Below are 18,370 nucleotides of genomic sequence, written 5' to 3'. Positions count from 1 at the left end.
AGAGCCTATAGACCTGAGTTCAAATTCTGGGTCTAACACCATGAAATACCTTGGACAAATCACTTCACTTTCAGGCCATAGGTTTTTATCTGTAAAATAAGAGGTTGGGTTAACTCCCACTCTAAATTTAAGATCCTATGAAGCTTGACTGTTACATCCCTATTCAAAAATCTTCCACAGCTCTCTCTTCCCTCCAAGATAAAACACATGTTCTGTAGCCTGGAATCTTAAACCCCATACAGTATCTTTCCATACTAATTTCATATTACTCACCTTCATAAACTATGTTGGGGCAGCCAAATCGGCCTCCTTGTCTTTCCACAAACAAAGCATGCCTTCTCTACCTCTGCCTAAACTCTGCTCCCTCCTCATCTCAGCCCCTTAGAATCTCTAACTTCCTTCAGAGCTCAGATCAGGTGCCAGCTCCTAAGACAAATTTGTTTTACTCTCCCCATCCCCATACTCCTGTTGTCATTGCTTTTGGTCTCTTCAAATTTATTAAGCTTCTATTTGCTTACTTATATATGCATTGTATCTCATTCTTAAAATGGAGAGACTGGAGGTGGGGAAAAGGTCCTATGACCCTAAGTATTCAGTCTACAATGATAGTTATGAGTTTTGTAAACAAGTATATAAATCACCTAAGGGTAACTTTGGGGAAGCAATAAGGTTTGTCTTTAGCATTCCTAGGTTGCCCATTCTCCATACCTTTTTATAGTTTTCTCTTTGCCCTTCTCTGATGCCCAATGTCTTCATAATCTTCTCCTCTCTCCCCTCAAACTGCCTAAGAAAAGATCTGAAATTCATTCACCATGAGGTCGATGAAAAAGATGACAGCTTAAAATGTTCTCCTTCCTGAGGAGGGTTTTCATTTTAACAGAGATTAAAGGCTGAAATAAAGATACAGGAACTAATCTAACAGTGGAATTTCAGACACTAACTAGTGGCTGAGGAATATATTTGGGATGCCATCATGCTTCCCAGAACTTCTGAAATCATAGATTGTAGGAGTCACCTACCCTGACCCTGATCACAAGGCTACTCTCTTCTTTTGAGGAGTATATTAGTATGTTGAAACTGGAAAGGATCTTAAAATGAAATCATTTTACAAATTAGAAACTAAGGCTTACAGAGGTAGAATGACTCACCAACTTCATACAGCTGATGTGTAACAGAACCTAAACTCAACTCCAAGTACTAGAGATATCCTTGCACTCCATTGCCTCTAAGGACCACTTTCCCTTCTCCTAGGAGAATACAAATTCTTGGGATCATAGGATTTAGAATTGGAAGGAACCTTAGAGAACACTCAGTCCAACTCCCCCATTTTCTGTGTGGGAAATTCAGGCCCCAAGAAGATAAGTACCCAGAGCCACACAGGCAATGCATAACAGAATCAGAATTTGAACCCAGACCCTCTGATCCCAAATTCAGTATTTATATATATATATATTTTTTTAACTGTTCTGGGTTATTAATAAATACCAGAAGTTAGCATTCTTCACTGCTCATCAGACATTAAAAGTCCTTGTTAGGTAGTAGAGAATGGTTATTTTTGCATCTTTTTCATTTTGGACTTCTTTAATGTCATGTAATACTAATGGAACAAAGATGTTTGCAAAGATGAGAATGGAAGGCAGTGTTACTGTGCAAAGGTTGCTGGATCATAGGACTTGGGTTCAAATCCTAGCTCTGCTACTTACTATCTATATGACGTTGGGCAAATCATTTAACCTCTCTGAGCTTCAGTTTCTTCATCCGCAAAATGAGGCAGTTGGTCCAAATGGTCTCTTAGTCCTTTCCAGCTCTAGCTCCACAGTCTTATGAATCCTCCTGGCTCTAAATTTATGATCCTGTGATTATCCTATAACCAACTTCTGAATAAGATCTATCCATCTATTATCTAGAAGTGTAGTTTATTGCTTGCTTTCATTTATCTACTGAAATTAAACACCTAAAACTATATATAAATACCTAAGTTTATATACCATGTTTCCATGAGTCAAGATTGGGACCTAATGTTTAATAATTTCCAGTTGCAAGAATTTCATTTCTCCTATTCAAATCTTCCTAATAAAGTAAAGCCTATGTGAGAAAACTAAATGTTTCTTTGGCTTTGATAATTGTTTTTAATAGCTCTGCCCAAGATGGGTTGGTTTTGTGCCTTCTTAGTGTAGATAACTTCAAGGGAATGGCAGCAGGATCAATTAATATAGAGGATCAGCTAAAAACAGCTCCTAGAGAAATAATCATCAACTCTTGTCTTTTTTGCAGAAGGTAAACAAAAAAGAGGAGTGACCTATCCATCAGCTCTTGAATATTCATCTCCTAAAAGTTCAGTTGCTAAAGCAGGTAAGTGATTGATTCCTGTATGACTCCAAGGACAGTTCCTGATCAGCTTTTTTCCCCCCACACAGTTCATAAATAAGCAGTATGAAGTTTCTTGGGATGGTGTCAAAATCAATATCCTAACACTGGGATTCCCCTGAACCCAAGAAGATTTTAGAATTTAAGCACATTGAGGGCAAGAATTATTCCATTTTTGTCCTGGTATATCTCTAGCATCTAGCATAGGCCTATAATCTGTTGTTAAGTTGTTTTTCAGTGAGATCTGTGACCTCATTTGGGGTTTTCTTGGCAGAGATACTGGAGTGGTTTGCCATTTCCTTCTCCAGATCATTTTACAGATGAAGAAACTGAGGCAAATAGGGTTAAGTGACTTGCCCAGGGTCATACAGCTAGTAAGTGTCTGAGACCAAATTTGAACTCAGGTTCAGGCCTGGTGCTCTATCCACTGCACCACCTAGCTGCCCACAACTAGTAGCACAGGCCTGTAACCTTGTAGTCACTTAATAGGGGTAGGCACTGGACATGGAGAAACCCCCTCTACCAAGTCCAGTTAGCACATTCTCTGCAAATTATAGCCTTAGACAGTTGCCTAGAGAACTCAGAAGTGACTTGTTCAGGGCCAAACAGCACAGGGCTACACAGCCATTCTGTGTCAGAGGTGAGACCTGAACCCAAGTCTTCTTGGCTCCAAGGCTGGCTCTGTATACGTTGCACCAGGCTGCCTCTCCTCAGTTAATTACTGTTTGGTAATTGATTGACTGATTTTAATATGTGCCAAGAACATGGGCACAGAGATGGTGGTACCTTTTGTGTTTTATAGGTATAGCAAATGTGAGAATGTTTTCTGTTTGTCCCCAAATCTGAGGCTGGCAGCATTTCTGTTGCTGTCCAACTGAATTAATGTTGCCTTGGATTTTATCATTTTGTTACATTTCATTTCTGGCTACTTCACATTTATGCTAGAGCTTGCTTTCCTGGAAGCCCAGTATCTACATTGGAATTTTTTTTAAAAAAGGCTAAATCTACCCAGACACCGAGAGAGAGAGAGAGAGAGAGAGAGAGAGAGAGAGAATAGAGTGAAAGCACCTACCTCGTCAGTGTGACAAAAGCTCAAATAATTCAGACTGAAAAAATATACCTGGCCTGGCCTCCCTGAGAGTCACAAAGTAGACCCATTTGTCAGTTCCCATTATAGAGCTGTTGAAAGAGAACAAAACACCACCTGATTTTTAGACTTCCTGTGTGATATTTATTTGATCTGGCAAACATTTGTGAAACACTTGCTATGTGCCAGGCACGGCAAGATGGGAAGATGTCCTTGATGAACATTCTATTGGAATTTTATATCTACTCCCATGTCAGCTCAAAGTACAACATTCACATAACCGAATCCATGTAGGGGAAGATGTTCACTTTATGATTGCTTTATGCAACTGATTTTCCAGGTATCTGACTTGAGATAAAGATAGGTTTTCTAACTTTCTTCCTATCTTAAGTGAGTATCCTTGGAAGAGAAGGTGGAGAAAAGGTTGGCGGAACCTATCAATAGCCTGAGTGTTGGATTATAAAATCCATTTCACCTTTAAACTCCTCCTCAAGGGCAGGAACCATGTTCTTTTGTACTTTTAGCAAGGCACTTCACCCTTCTGTCTCTCAATTTCCTCATCTGCAAAATGATCAGGTTAGACTGGATGGTCACAAAGGAGCCTTTCCAGTTCTAGATCTGTGATCCAGTGGTTCTAGACAGAATCTAATGCTCAGGTAGTATCCACTACCATCTGTGTTACTGAGTGACTGGCAGTCAAAAGGAGATTTGTTGATGGTATCAGAGAATTTCAAAACTTCAAAGATGGGATGGACCTTCAAGACTATCTGGCCTAGGGGCAGCTAGATAGTTTATAAAGCACCGGCTCTAAAGTCAGGAGGACCTGAGTTCAAATCTGACCTCAGACACATTAGCTGTGTGACTCTGGGCAAGTCACTTAACCCCAACTGCCTTGCCAAAAGAAGAAAAAAAAAGACTATCTGGTCTAGACTTGTTGCCTTACAGATGAGGAAGGAAAGTGATTCTGAGAGAGGATTTTCCCAATTTCCTGCAAATAGTAGCAAATGGCCTAGGAAAAAGCAATAGGTTAAATGCCACCTCACAGTCTGCCCACATTGACTTTCTCTTCTACCTAACAATTGCCTGAATGATTGATAACATTGCTTTCTAGTGTGAGTATCTGTATAAATATATGTTTCCCAAGCATTTATTAAGTAAATAGTAAAGGCAAAGTACTAGGTGATGGGAATACAGAGGTAAAATTGAAAGGGTCTTTGCCCTCAAGGAGCTTACATTTTATCAAGGGGAAAAAATGTACACACACACACACATATACACACACATGTCAATTAAATACAATTGGGGGGAGGGTGGAGAACAGCTACTAATAGGGGAGGGCATGAAGAAAAGTCCCATGAAGTTGGTGGAGCTTCAACTGAGCTATAAGGAAAACTAGGATTCTAAGAACCAGAGGGTCTTAGTGGATCACCAGAGTTGCCAGATTCTGTGAGTCATATTTTAATTCAACAAGAAGGTGTCTCCTCTAGCCTACAAGAATGTCTGTTTAAAGTTATAGGAAAGTTTTCATCCATTCAAGCTAAAAACTGCCAGTAAAAACCACAAAAATACAGCCCTTAGCAACATTCTTCGTTGAGCAAATGAATTCTCTTAAATTCAGGGATCAAATCCTGGTGGGAGGGCTTGCAAGCTTCATTTATTCACCCATTCATTCTATAAACATTTATTAAACACCTACTGTGTGACAGGCACTGCACTAGGCGCTAGAGATATAAAAAGAAAACAGCCCCAGCTTTCCAACAGCTTACATTCTACTAGTCATATTATCAAGGACAAGTAGTTAGATAGAAAGGGACAGAGAGGGTGAGCAACTCTTCACGTTGCACCTGGCACCTGCCTCCCATATTAACAGGTAAATTAAGTTAAAATTTCAACATAAGGGATGAAAACACACTTCTGCAGCAAAGTGATGCCACTTGAGTGGAAAAGGTCTTAACTTGCATGGAAGACTAACATTATGTGAGATTTCAATCCTCTCTGTCAGGCTGTCAGAAGCCATAATGTGTGCAGCTGTAATTTGGTTAGGCTCCATAGCTATGCAGACCAGATAAAAATAGATAAGTGCTGGTTTACAAAACTCCACCAAAACTATGTGAAGTCATGTGCTTCATTATGTGCAAACAAAGAGAAAGGACATGAGTTGGTGCAGATCGCTGGACAAGAGTGTCCAATGCCAAAGTTGCAACCATACCACCCCACCCCCAACCCCAACCCCTCTTTTGTGTTTGAATTTCCTCTGTTTGAACTGGCAGGCAATGAATGTAAAAAGCAAGGGGGTGGGGGGGAGCTTCCCAACTACTGTACTATATATAATGCATTAAAAGTCTGCTATCCTCCTTGTTGGTACCCAGCTAAGTAATACAGCTTAAAGCTGCTGCACCCTCAATGACAACAGATCCTGGAGAAAATTTGTGTGACCTCAAACTGCTACAATTTTTATGTGTCTTATCTGTTTGCCTCTCTAACTTCCAATAAGATTCCCTTTGACCTCATGCCACACTTGCAGACCTGTAACTGAGGTGAGGCAAAGGGTGCTTTGTCCCAGGAAATCAAAATTTGGAAGGCATTTTTAGCACTCACTTCTTTTAACAGCACAGAAAAAAATTTGGTTAAGCACCTAATTATTACAAATAATTGGGGCAGCTAGGTGGCGCAGTGGATAGAGAGCTGGCCCTGGATTCAGGAGGACCTGAGTTCAAATCCGCTCTCAGACCAGACACTTGATAATAGCTGTGTGACCCTGGGCAAGTCACTTAACCCCAATTGCCTCGCAAAACAAAACAAAAAAAGAAATAATTAACTAAAATACAAAGGTGCCAGATGATGAGGTACTCCCTAGACAAGTTCCTAGTTATCTCACTTCATGCATTCACCCATGCTTCTTGTAAAATAAAAATATAATTGCTTATTTAGACAAAATCACAGAAATAGTAGCCTTCTCCTTTCTCCTTAAAAATCATGAACTACAATCACATAAAGCAAATACTAAAATAAACAAAACTCCTAAGAACAAATATTATATTTTGTTACAAACTTTAACTGATTTTATCTTCTTCAAATATTGCTTTGTTTTCTTTCTTTCCCCACCCCAGGTCATTTTTGTAGCATCTGGCTGGTCTAATTTGTTTCAGCTGCTAACATTGGGAGAATTTTTAATTATAAAACCTGTCTTTAAGATTTACTCTGAAGTTTTCTTCTTTTTCAAGTGATTAAAAATATCACGAATTCAGTCCTGCCTAGACACAGGGAAAACACTAACTGACCTCTAAATGGCCAAGCCTGTGATCATCTCATGCTATGACACTATGTTCAGGTATATTTGGTAGTATTCTATTAGGAATGAACAACAAATGAAATATCTGCTTCCATATTGACTAGATTTAATTACAATCAAAGCCAAATTTTGTGTTAAAAACAGATGATTTATTTCCCTATGTAAATGCTAACCGCGTTGCCCCAGCTGATGAGATTGTCAGAGTGGAAATGGAGAAAGTGTCCCAATTTTGGTCAGTTGATCTGGAATGCACTCACCATACTCCTCCTCCTGTCCCACACACACTGGCACTGTATTTGGAGGCATGGTTCAGTTAACATTTGTTGAAAGTAGCATGGTCAAGCAGCGTCTAAGAAGGGGAAAATGCATGAAAAATTCGTGTTCATATATATTTAAACTTAAAGAGAATGTATTTATTTCATATCTGTAATATATGCCCTCTATTTTGACACCACTTCAGAAAATCTTATCATCCTGAAAAAATCCCACCAATCTTAGTACTCCATCTCCTCACTACCCTCTGCCCCTCTGATTGAAGGGTGGAGCCATAAACTCCAAAATCATTATTTAAGGAGGAAGCTTGGCTGAAAGAAAACATCTCATTTCTTCCCCAGATGTACTACTCTGGAACATCTTTGACTTCTTTACCATGCCCCCACATGAGGTACCTTCTCCTCCTTTTCTGCTTCCTTTTGTGTATTGTCTTCTCCCATTAGGTTGTAAGCTTCTTGAGGGCAGGGACTTTTTTAAAAAACATATTTGTATCCCTAGTGCTTAGCGCAGTGTCTGGCACATAGGCACTTAATAAATGTTGACTATTATTGACCATTTGACCATGTCACTCTGTACAAAATATATATGTATGTATGTATACATATATGTGTATATGTATGTAAATATTAGAGCTATATACATACATAAACATGTGTGTATTCTGAGAGGCAGCCTAATATAGTAGATAGAGAGCTGGTCTTGGAGTAAGAAAGAGCTGGATTCAAGTCTCACTTCTAATACATACTAGCTATGTGACCCTGGATAAATCATTAACCTCTCCGTGTACCAAAGAAACTCTAATGACTACAAATAGCAAAGCAAATGCCAAAAATTATTTGATTATTTTAAATTCAGACTTATGATTTAAATGGTAGGAGGATCTTCCAGTGAAGAAATTCACTTCAGATCTTCAACTGTTCTGAAATATAGTCTTAAAAAGTAGCTTGGGGTTATTGAAAGGGTAAGTCATTTGCCCAGGGTCACATAGTCAAGATTTGTGAGAGGTAGGACTTGAACCCAAGTCTACCTAATTCCAAAGTTTATATCATGTACCCTTCCCCATCCACTATGCCATGCTGCCCCTTATACTCCTTCCTAAAGTTAGATGCCTTGTGTACTATTCAAAACTCAGTCTAGACCTCAGCTATACAGCCTTGAAAACCAAGAGTCTTACTCTGTGATGCAACCGCATAGGACTGGGAAGAGTTGGCCACTGTGTACCCTTCTCTGGCACAAGCCTCTTATTTACAAAGGGAAACATCTGAGGAAACAAAGGAAACCATCTGTTTCCCTGGTCATTGTGCCATCTTTTAGTGGACTAAATTCACTGCCAGGTTACATTTAGAGATTCAGTATTAGTCATAAAATCATAAATTGTCAGAGCTAGAAAAAGAAAAAAAAAAACATTAGAGATCATTTAGTTCTATTACTACCCTAGCTCATCTTACAGATATTAAGTAACTTGACTAAAGTGACATAGCTGGTTAATAACAGAACCAAACCCAGGTTTCCAATGTTCTTTCCACTAAACCATACTATGAATGTTAATGAAGTAATCCAATTATTCTGTAGGGCAATAGCTAGAATGATATTTCGAAATATGGAATCATTCTAGATCATTTGGCATGACACAACATTTGTACTTGACAGTTAATTATGTCCTTGTGCATTCTCTTTCACAGTTGCCTGGGATGAGTGTTTAATAGTCTTCTATTGCTATTTAACTTTTCATGTATGGGGTGTTCAAGGAAGACTAGCACCTCTGGTGTGAGGGCTTGCCGAGCCCTTGTCAGGGCTGCTCATCTACCCTTGGGTCCATCTGACATCTAACTCCCACATGTGGCTCCAAAAAGCTGTAGCATGTACAGCAGCCACACCCCAGTAAAACATCTTGGCAGATAGCTAAATCAGGTTGAGGGGAATCAACAGGCTTCAAACCTTTTGGTAAATCAGGAGGATGTGAAGCACGTGATGACTTCCCCCAGTGGGATGGGCAGATGAGAACAATTTGTTCCAACAACCATGAAGGTAGCTGAAGCAGGCGCTGTGGAGCACTTAGAGCTTGGTCAAATATTGAAGATGCCAAGGTCACCCACTGCATCGTTTGCCATCACCAGTTGTCCTGACTTTTGTCTTGCTGCTGGATTTTGATGAGTTTGTAAGAGAGAGTGAGGCTAATGACTTTATGCAAATCTGCCTCACTTAATTCCAATTCATGAATGAGTCAAGACATCAGCCATGATGTCAGTGGTCCTCTTGGAAAATGGAAAAACAACTTTTCTTGTGTTTACCTGTTGTTTCCCCAATTGGAATACAAGCTTATTGAGATCAACCGTGTTTCACATTCCTTGGATCACCCATAGTATGAAACACAGTCCCTTGCATTGTAGTAGCCACTTAGTAAGTGATAGTCTATTTGATATCTGGCAGTTCCCCAGTGTACCAGGTATACATATCAAACACCTGGTCCTTGGTCTGCATGTGCCCCCAACACTCCCAGGGGCAGCTCAAACCAGATTAAAATGTAATTGGGAAATATTTAACAAAATAAGTAAAAATATACTAAAGCACAAATAAGATCACATTTTAAAACTTAGTCAACATGTAGCCTATAGGGATCCTGATATGTGGGGATATGTCAAGGATTAGTGGTCCCTATTTCTGTTTGAGTTCAACACCACTGCAGTACAGATATTACATTTTGCAAGACCTGATATGATTCTGTTTTCTTACAGATGAGACAACAAAGCCATATCAGAAGTCTACAGTCTTTCTCTCAACCACCCCACTGCCAACCAGCACAACCCGAGTGCCTGCCACCACCCCAGCTGAGCCCCTGAGCACCACTGCAAAGCCATGGACTCCTCTGGACACCACCACCTCCACCTCCACCATCACTGCCAGACTGCAGCCTGCAGGCCACAGGATCAGAGACACAGGTCAGTAAAGTAGACCAAGATCATAGGATCATTGGTTTAGAGCTGGAAGGAGTTTCAGAGGCCATCTAGTTTAACCCCTCACTTGATGGATAAAGAAACTGAGGCACAAAGTTTCTAAGTGACTTGCCTTGGGTCACAAAGCTAATGTCTGAGGCAGCTGGTAGTTTCTAAAAGGAGGAAAGAAGGAGGGAAGGAGAATTAGATTTTGCATAGATGCATTTTAATTCACATGCCAGTGATTTTTCATGCATCAAGGGAATAATCTTAAAATCTAAGTGTAGTGTGTTCACTTTGTAGTGTCTGAGACTGGTCCAAGGAGTACAACTGGTAGAAGGCTTCCTTCCTTCTGCAACCAAGGAGGTGCCTTATTATTCACATCCTCCCAGGTGTGAAGAAGTTCATGGAGCCTCATAATACCTACTTTTTTTTTTTAAGAGAAGCAATGTGCTATAGTAGCCGGCTTCAAAACTGACAAGACCTGTTTCAAGTCCTGTCTCTCATATACATTGCTAGTGACCCTGGGCAAGTCATGCAAACTCTCAATGCTCTAGGCAACTTTCTAAGACTAGAAATTGCAAGAAAGGTGTCAGCCTGCTTTGGTGGAGGGTGTTTCCTTATCTGGGAGTTCCCTAACCCAATTAAATTACAGGTTGAGTCCCTATCCCTATCCTATTTTATTAAACAATATGCACAAAGCAGAGGCCTGGGGCTGAGTGAATTATATGGTAGTGCTTAATACTATATTCAAAGCCTAGAACTGGTATTATGGTATTAGTGGTTAGGATGTTGTCTTATAGCTTCTCCTTTGTGAAATTACTGTTTCCCTCAGGCCTCAGTTGAAAAGACGTCAAGTTTCAAGGTTACCAGAAGTTTTAAAATGAACCCTCTTCCTCAAAGAGTAGCCCTTAGGAAAATCCAGCTTTCTGACATGTCACATCCTTCTCTGATTACTTTATCCTTACCATTTATATCTATTATCCACTGCATCCTTACTGTATAGGAAAGGGATTGAGAGAAGTGTGATGGAGGATTAATTGGATCCCTATTTTATTCCAATCAGCATTAATCAGTTTTATATAATTCCATAGGGGTAGTGATTATAAATTCTGTATGTTAGGCCCCACAGCTGTGAACTGCAAATAATACTGGTAAAAAATGTTCCTAGCAGGAGGGGGCACTGTGAATAGAATGCTGGGCCTAGAGTAAGAAAGACCTGAGTTCAAATCCTAGCTACTGTAAATTCACTTATTTAATCATAGGAACCTAACTAGAGGACCTCCCCCCTTGTTTTTGCCTTGTTATGGTAACCAAGTGTGGCGGAAGTGGCTCAATAACATGGAAAGTCCCTCAGCTATTTGTGTTACCCCTCCATCCCTCATCATCTGTCTATTACCCAACATGGGGAAATGGTCACAAGCACTTGACAACAAGTGGCCCTGTTTGCTGGTCTGTGACCTGCCTGTCAACCATTGGCCCATGTGGATGTTTTGACATCTGTTTATCATCCCTGTCCATGGGTCTGCTCATGGGCTTGTTTATCAACCAGTGGGATTCTGTATCTTGTGTAGGCTTTCTTGAAGGGTCAAGGTCAAGATGCATCAACCAGTGAGACTTGGCCTTTTTAGTTTGCTTCATCTGTGCCATCTGAGCATCAAGCACTGTACAACTAAGGCCCTGAAGAAGAGATCATCTCGCATTGTGAGGGAGTTCTGAGGTCCATTTCATTAAAGGGGATCATGGATCTGTTAATAAAGTGCTATTGGCTCAAAGCTCTGCCTCAGTTTCTTTTATTATAGAATGGACAATTTTGGACTCCACAGAACAAGCATTTATTAAGTGCCTGCTGTACTGTGCCAGGCACTTCACAAATACTATCTCATTTGGACCTCAAAGCAACCCTGGGAGGTAGATGCTTTTATTATCCCCATTTTGAAGGTAAGGAAACTGAGGCAGACAAAATGACATGCCCAGGATCACACAGCTAGCAAATATCTAGGGGAAAAAATCCACCTAACTTACGTCAAGGAACTACAATAATGAAGCCTGTAGTCAAAGCAAGGGTAGGGACCTTAAAAGACATTCTAAATATCTATTCTTTAGTTTCCTCATAGGCTTGTACCTAAGCCACTGTGAATGAACGGATAATCATCCCATTTCTAAAGACCCTAAAGGAATGATTTTCCTGTCAAGGATCTACTATGGTCTGATGGCCTATTGCTAATTATTTCTCCTCCAAGGCTCCCCATTACCTCCAGGATCAAATATGAAGTCCATTTAAATATGAAATACTTAAAGCTCTTTGTAAATTGGCCCCCTCCAATTTTTCAAGTCTTGTTATGCTTTATACCCCTCCACGAACTCTACAATCCAGCTACCCTGACTAATTGCTCTTTGCATGTGGAGCCCCATTTCCCATCTTCCTTTCAATGGCCATCCCTCATGCCTAGAATGTTCTCCCTCCTTACCTCTTAGATGCCCTGGCTTACTTTAGGACTCAACTAAACTCCAGATTCTCCTGGAGACCTTTTCCTTCTAGGGCCTTCTCTTCTAAGGTTACTTTCTATTTAATCTATATGAATCTTGTATGCATCTCTATTTATATATTGTCTACCCCATTAGAACATAAGGTCTTTGAGAGTAGGGATGGTTTATGCCTTTCTTTGCATCCCCAGCACTTAGCACAGTGCCCACCTAGCACATAGTAAGACTTAATAGATGCTCGTTAATTGATTGATCAAAATGAATTCTACTTACATCCAATCAATGTTTCAATTTATATAAGTCCTCTTCTCCCAACACCCATCTCTGAATCCAGCTAGCATAAAGCCAGCCCCATCCAAAGACAGTAATGAAACTGTTTACCAGAATCAGAGACTTTTAACCCTTAGCATTTGATCTGAACAAAGAGATAAACATTTTGACATGCAGGAAAGAATACCAGATTGGCGATCTAAAGATGTGGTTCAAGACCCAGCTTGATAATTAACTTGCTGGGTGACCTTAGGTAAGTCATTTCACTTCTATTCCTAGGACCCTGAGTCTTTAACTACCACATGAGGGGTTTGGTATAGATGATCTTCACATCACAGTCACCACAGGGTCTGAAATTCTGTGACTGTTCAAGGATGCTAGATACAGTTCACTCCCCAACAACCAAACAAATGGAGAGGAGCCAAGAGCTGAAGGATCAAAACATGTATAATCCTAAGTCTTTTTCTGTTGTTGTTGGTATTGCTCAGAATTCATATTCCAAATAGTTTTTTTCCCCCTAGTTTACCTTGCTAATTATGTTTGACTCAGCCAACTGAAGAGAGGCAGGCTGCTCAGGGTTAAGGGGTCCCCAGCCAAGAACATTCAAATGTTTCCCTTTCTAAAAGTGGCACAGTTTACAGATCCTGTTCTTTGGAGTTCCCAATCCTTTCAAAGATTCTCAAATGATGGTAGACATATCTATAAGTCGCTTTCTTCTCTTGTCTCCCAGGAGGACAACAATTCTCATAAAATGTATGTAATTAAACATGTGGCAGGGATATTCACCTGTGCAGGAAGTTCTGAAGTCTTCTAAGTTAATGCCTTGCTTATTTTTGGGAAAAGTAGGGAAACCTGAAGCTTTGACTTCCAATCTGGCAACTCCTATTATTTCTGGCTTCATAACAGGGTTTTGGACAACGGCATCAGGGCTGATCAATGTTCCTTCTTCATCTTTGCCCAGCAGCCTGCTATATTCTGACCCATAGAGTGTTAGACAAATATTCAGAGCAAGGTCTCCCTACAATGTGGTGTAATTGCCAAAGGAGGGAAGCCAAATTTAAATACACAAAACCTACATACACACACAAATACACAAGCTTTTAAAAACTTTATTTCCCACTCAAAGAATTCTCCCACAAGAAGTCTGATGCAATAGGAAGAACAATGGATTTGGAGTCAGAAGAATTGGGTTCAAGTTCTGGCTCTACCATTTATTACATGTATGATGTGAACAAATCACTTTCCTTCTCTGGGCCTCAGTTTCCTCAATAGTAAATGAGAGATTATACTAAATGATCTCTAAGGTCCCTACAATCTCTAAATCTGTGATCCTGGGGGCAGCTAGGTGGTGTAGTGGATAGAGCACCAGCCCTGAAGTCAGGAGGACCTGAGTTCAAATACAACCTCAGACCAAACACCTGACACGTACTAGCTGTGTGACGTTGGGCAAGTCACTTAACCCCGATTGCCTCAAAAAACAAAACAAAAAAAAAATCTGTGATCCTGTGTGACCTAGGGCAAGTCATTTTCCATTCCTGAGCCTTGACTTGTCTTCCGTAAAATGAGGAGATTAGCTAATCTCTAAACACCCTCCATAGATTTAAATCCTATGATGTTAATACGATGGATGTGTAAATTGGATGTGGGGTTCATAGAATGAATCTTCCGTTAATCTCCATTCACACTTACACCTTAATTCATGTATAAATTCATTGGCCACTATTATAGGCAAATTAATCAAATTTTGATATCTTTAGAAAAAAAAATTTTAAAAGAGCTCAAAATAGTTACATTCATTAACAGTTATCTCCACTGACATGAATGGGGAAGGCATTCTTTTTTTAAGAGTTTATTGCTTCTGTTTTTCAGATAAGTATTTTTAAAGATTAATTTGTTCTTCCAAAAACACAAACATAAAACAAATCTCTCAGTACAGAGCTACATGGTCCAACAAAACAAATTCCCACCTTCATCATGTCCCAAAGTATATGTCTTTTTCTGATTTTACGCTCATGAACTCTTGTCATGAGGTGAGTCACACATAGTTCTTCATTCTTTTGGACTCATGGCTTATCATTGATTTGATAAGAATTCTAAAGTCTTTCCAAGTTGTTTTTATCTATAATGTTGTTATAACTGGAAAAATTGTTCTTGTTCAGCTCACTTTGCTCTGTATCATTTCCAAAGATCTTCTCAGTTTCATCTGAATTATCCATTTCATTATTTCTTATGGATAAGAATGTAAATTCATACCACAGTTTGTATAGCCATTCCCCAATAGGAGGATATCCCCTTTAGTTTCCATTTTTTTTGGCAACCACAAAAAGAGCTGCTATAAATATTTTTGTACATATAGATCTTTTTTCCTTTTTCTTTTTAGTTTGGTGTATAGGCCTAGTAATGGTATAGCAGGGTCAAAGGGAATAGACAGTTTGGGAACCTTCTGGGTATAGTTTCAAATTGCTTTCAGAAGGACTAGACCAATTTACAGTTCTACCACAGGTGTGCCAGTTTACCATGGTGCATCTGTTTTCTCATAGTCCTTCCAGCATTCACCATTTTCTTCTTTGCCAGTTTGACAGATATGAGGTAGAACCTCAAAATTGCTTTAATTTGAGTTTCTCTAATTATAGAGATCTGGAGTATTTTCTTTTTTTTCCTTTTTTTTTTTTTTTAGGCAATTGGGGTTAAGTGACATGCCTGGGGTCACACAGCTGATAAGTGTCAAGTGTTTGGTCTGAGGCCGGATTTGAACTCAGGTCCTCCTGACTTCAGGGCTGGTGCTCTATCCATTGTGCCACCTAGCTGCCCCTAGGAGCATTTTCATACAATTATTTACAACTTGTATTTCTTCCTTTGAAAATTGTGTGTTCATATTTTTTTATCATGTATCTATTGGGGAATGGCTCTTAGTCTTATATAATTTGAACAAATTCCTTGTATATTAAAAATGAGATCTTTATACAAGAAACTTATAAAGATTTCTTTCCAGCTGCTTCCCTTCTAATTTTTACTTCATTAGATTTGTTTCTGCAAAAACTTTAAAATTTTACATAACCAAAATTGTCCTTTTCACTTTGCATGATCCTCTCTACAATTTGTTTAGTCATGAACTCTTCCCCGTCCAAAAGGTAATTTCTTCCTTGTTCCTCTAATTTGTTTATGTTCTGACCTTTTATATCTAAGTCATGTGTCCATTTTGAGCTCATTCTGATATATGGCATGAGAAATTAGTCTAAATCTAATTTCTGCTAGACTGCTATCTAGTTTTCCCAGAAGTTTTTTTGTCAAATAATGAATCCTTCCCCCAGTAACTGGGGTTTAACTATGCTACTGTGTTTGTTTGCCTCTGTATAATTTGTTGCACTAATCAAGGTCTCTTTCTTTTTAACCAGTACCAAATCACTTTAATGATTATTGCTCTGTTCTACAGTTTGAGATCTGCTACTAACAGACAATTTCTGAGGTAGTATTCTTAAAATAAATGCTTAGATAAATAGGCAAAGAGTCATATCAGTCAGTGATAGATAGGTTTGTCTCTCAACAAAATCGTAAATTAGGTAAATTTGTTTTTCATGTCCCTTCATCTACCTTACATTATGTCCCTCATCCTCCAAAATATTCAAGTGCCTTACCCTGACCTCTGGCTGCCCACCCACTATGGCACCAATGCAAGGCAGCTAGATGGCTTAATCGATAAAGGATAGACTTGGAGGTAGAAAAATCTGAATTCAAATCCTGTCCCAAACATTTACAAGCTGTGCAACCCTAGGCAAATCACTAAATTTCTCTTTGTCCCATTTCCTTCATCTGTAAAATGGGGGTAACAATAGCACTTACTTCTCAGGTTTGTTGTGAGGATAAAATGAAATAACACATAAAGTGCCTTGCAAACCTTAAAACACTATGTAAATGCTAACTGTTGCTGCTGGTGGTGGTGATGTTATTCAGCCTTACTATCTCTTAGAATACACCATTCTCAGGGGCCATCGCCAGTCATCTTGACTTATGTCTTGTCACTGGACTCTCTCTGGAGGACAGAATGAGGCTGATGACTTAAGTGATGCTCTGCCTCAATTAAATCCAATCCATTCACAAGTCAAGACATTCTCTTCATGATGCATTGGTCCTTTTCTACAACGAAGGATGAACAGCAACATCCTCTGGATGTTCCTTATACTGCCTTCCATCACTCCACCAAATTAGATTTGGCTATCCTTTGTCCTAAACCCTCATTGCCCTACTTTGGTAGCTACTCTGACTAAAAAGTCCATGCTAAAAAATTTTTGGGTGTATCATTGTTTAATGACAAACACCTTAACAGAAAAGAGGATATTGGAGTCAAGAAGTCCTGGGCAAGACACTTGATCTCAAAGTGCCCTCAGGAACCTCTTTAATATTACCAATTATCTACAAGTTGCCTATCTGTATGTGTAAGGGGAATTTCCACAACAAGAGTTCCCTATACCAATGATATCAAAGTCCAGGCCCTCCCCGCTAAAAAAAAAAAAAAGTTTAATATTTTGCTCCCCCCAGAAAATATATTTTCATTTTCACAAAGCCTTGTTGTCGAAAGCACTGAAAAGTGTGAGAACTTCAGCCCAAAGGAAAGCCAGTCAGTGAAGTGGCGGCAAGTGGACCATCCAAAGTCACTCAAATCGTATAATGTAGGCAACTGCCTCTTTTACTAATATATAAATATGATCCATATAATGGAAACTTTTTAAGTGACTTAAAATGTGTTCTGGCTCCAGTCTATTTCTGTATTTGTTGGAGAATAAGTTATACTGTCAAGTGATTTCCTCTCCCTTGGAGCAGACAATAATTTCTCTCTTTTTATTACTACAATTAGCTTAAACACAGGTTGCACATTTGCAACTGTAGGAATCAATGTTAATTGTCCCTGTGATCTGACTAGAACTGTCAATGTATACTATCATTTTCAAATATATAAGAAAGTACTGTGCCCTTTCATCTTTTCCCCAACTATTTTCTTTTTTGCAAACATTTCTCTTTCTCTTTTCCCACCATCTACCTACCTTTTATTCTTGATCCTTTCTTCCTATGTCCTTCATGGAAACTTGGCTTTTTTCCCCATCTTGTTTTTACATGGCTGGCTTGTTCCCATAAGAGCCCTACTTTTCCTTTTTAAGGCATATATCATCTGTCCCTCCCCTTTAAAAAATGCTTCTAAGAGACTATACATCTTATATTGAGATCTAATGATTGCTTGATTCTCTCACACAGTAATTAGGACAACCTATTGTGTACCTTTAAAAAGTCTTGTAAGCTAATGCTATCTGCTTCAATATCACGTTAATGCTATTTAAGAAAATTGCTAAATGTTAAATGATATTTTCTATTGAAGGATTACTTTAACCTCCCCTGCAATTGGCACAGGTTAAGGTAACTGTTGTAAGTATAATGATGTTGAAAGAAATAGAGTGATTTGGTAAAGGAAGTTCATTCTGACAGCTGTGAAATGCAGAAGTTATTATATAGAATTTTCACCTACTGTTGAACTGAAGCTATTTTCTTCATGTTGATGCTTACTCCTGGGCAAGTTCAGGCTGTCCACAGACAAATATCTACTGTGATTCTGGCCTTGGTAATAGCTGGTTAGCTCAGAGCAAAGAAAGAATGGGGAGGTTTACTTTCTAA

At 39.2% G+C, this 18,370-nt stretch overlaps 1 protein-coding gene across 2 annotated transcripts in view; it reads left to right on the top strand.

Moving 5' to 3' along the window:
* VIT (vitrin) overlaps positions 1-18,370 on the top strand; it is a 153,946-nt gene that overhangs the window by 78,369 nt on the left and 57,207 nt on the right. For both annotated transcript variants that reach the window (XM_027850499.1, XM_027850498.1), the window contains exons 6-7: positions 2,275-2,352; positions 9,755-9,958. In XM_027850499.1, the coding sequence (XP_027706300.1) occupies positions 2,275-2,352; positions 9,755-9,958 (282 nt within the window). The remainder of the gene's footprint in view (positions 1-2,274; positions 2,353-9,754; positions 9,959-18,370) is intronic.

Source organism: Vombatus ursinus, unplaced genomic scaffold (assembly GCF_900497805.2).
Source record: "Vombatus ursinus unplaced genomic scaffold, bare-nosed wombat genome assembly UNPS02009062.1, whole genome shotgun sequence".
NCBI classification, from domain to species: Eukaryota; Metazoa; Chordata; class Mammalia; order Diprotodontia; family Vombatidae; genus Vombatus; species Vombatus ursinus.
The sequence above is the reverse complement of the archived record's forward strand: the minus strand, read 5'-3'. Positions and strand labels throughout refer to the sequence as shown.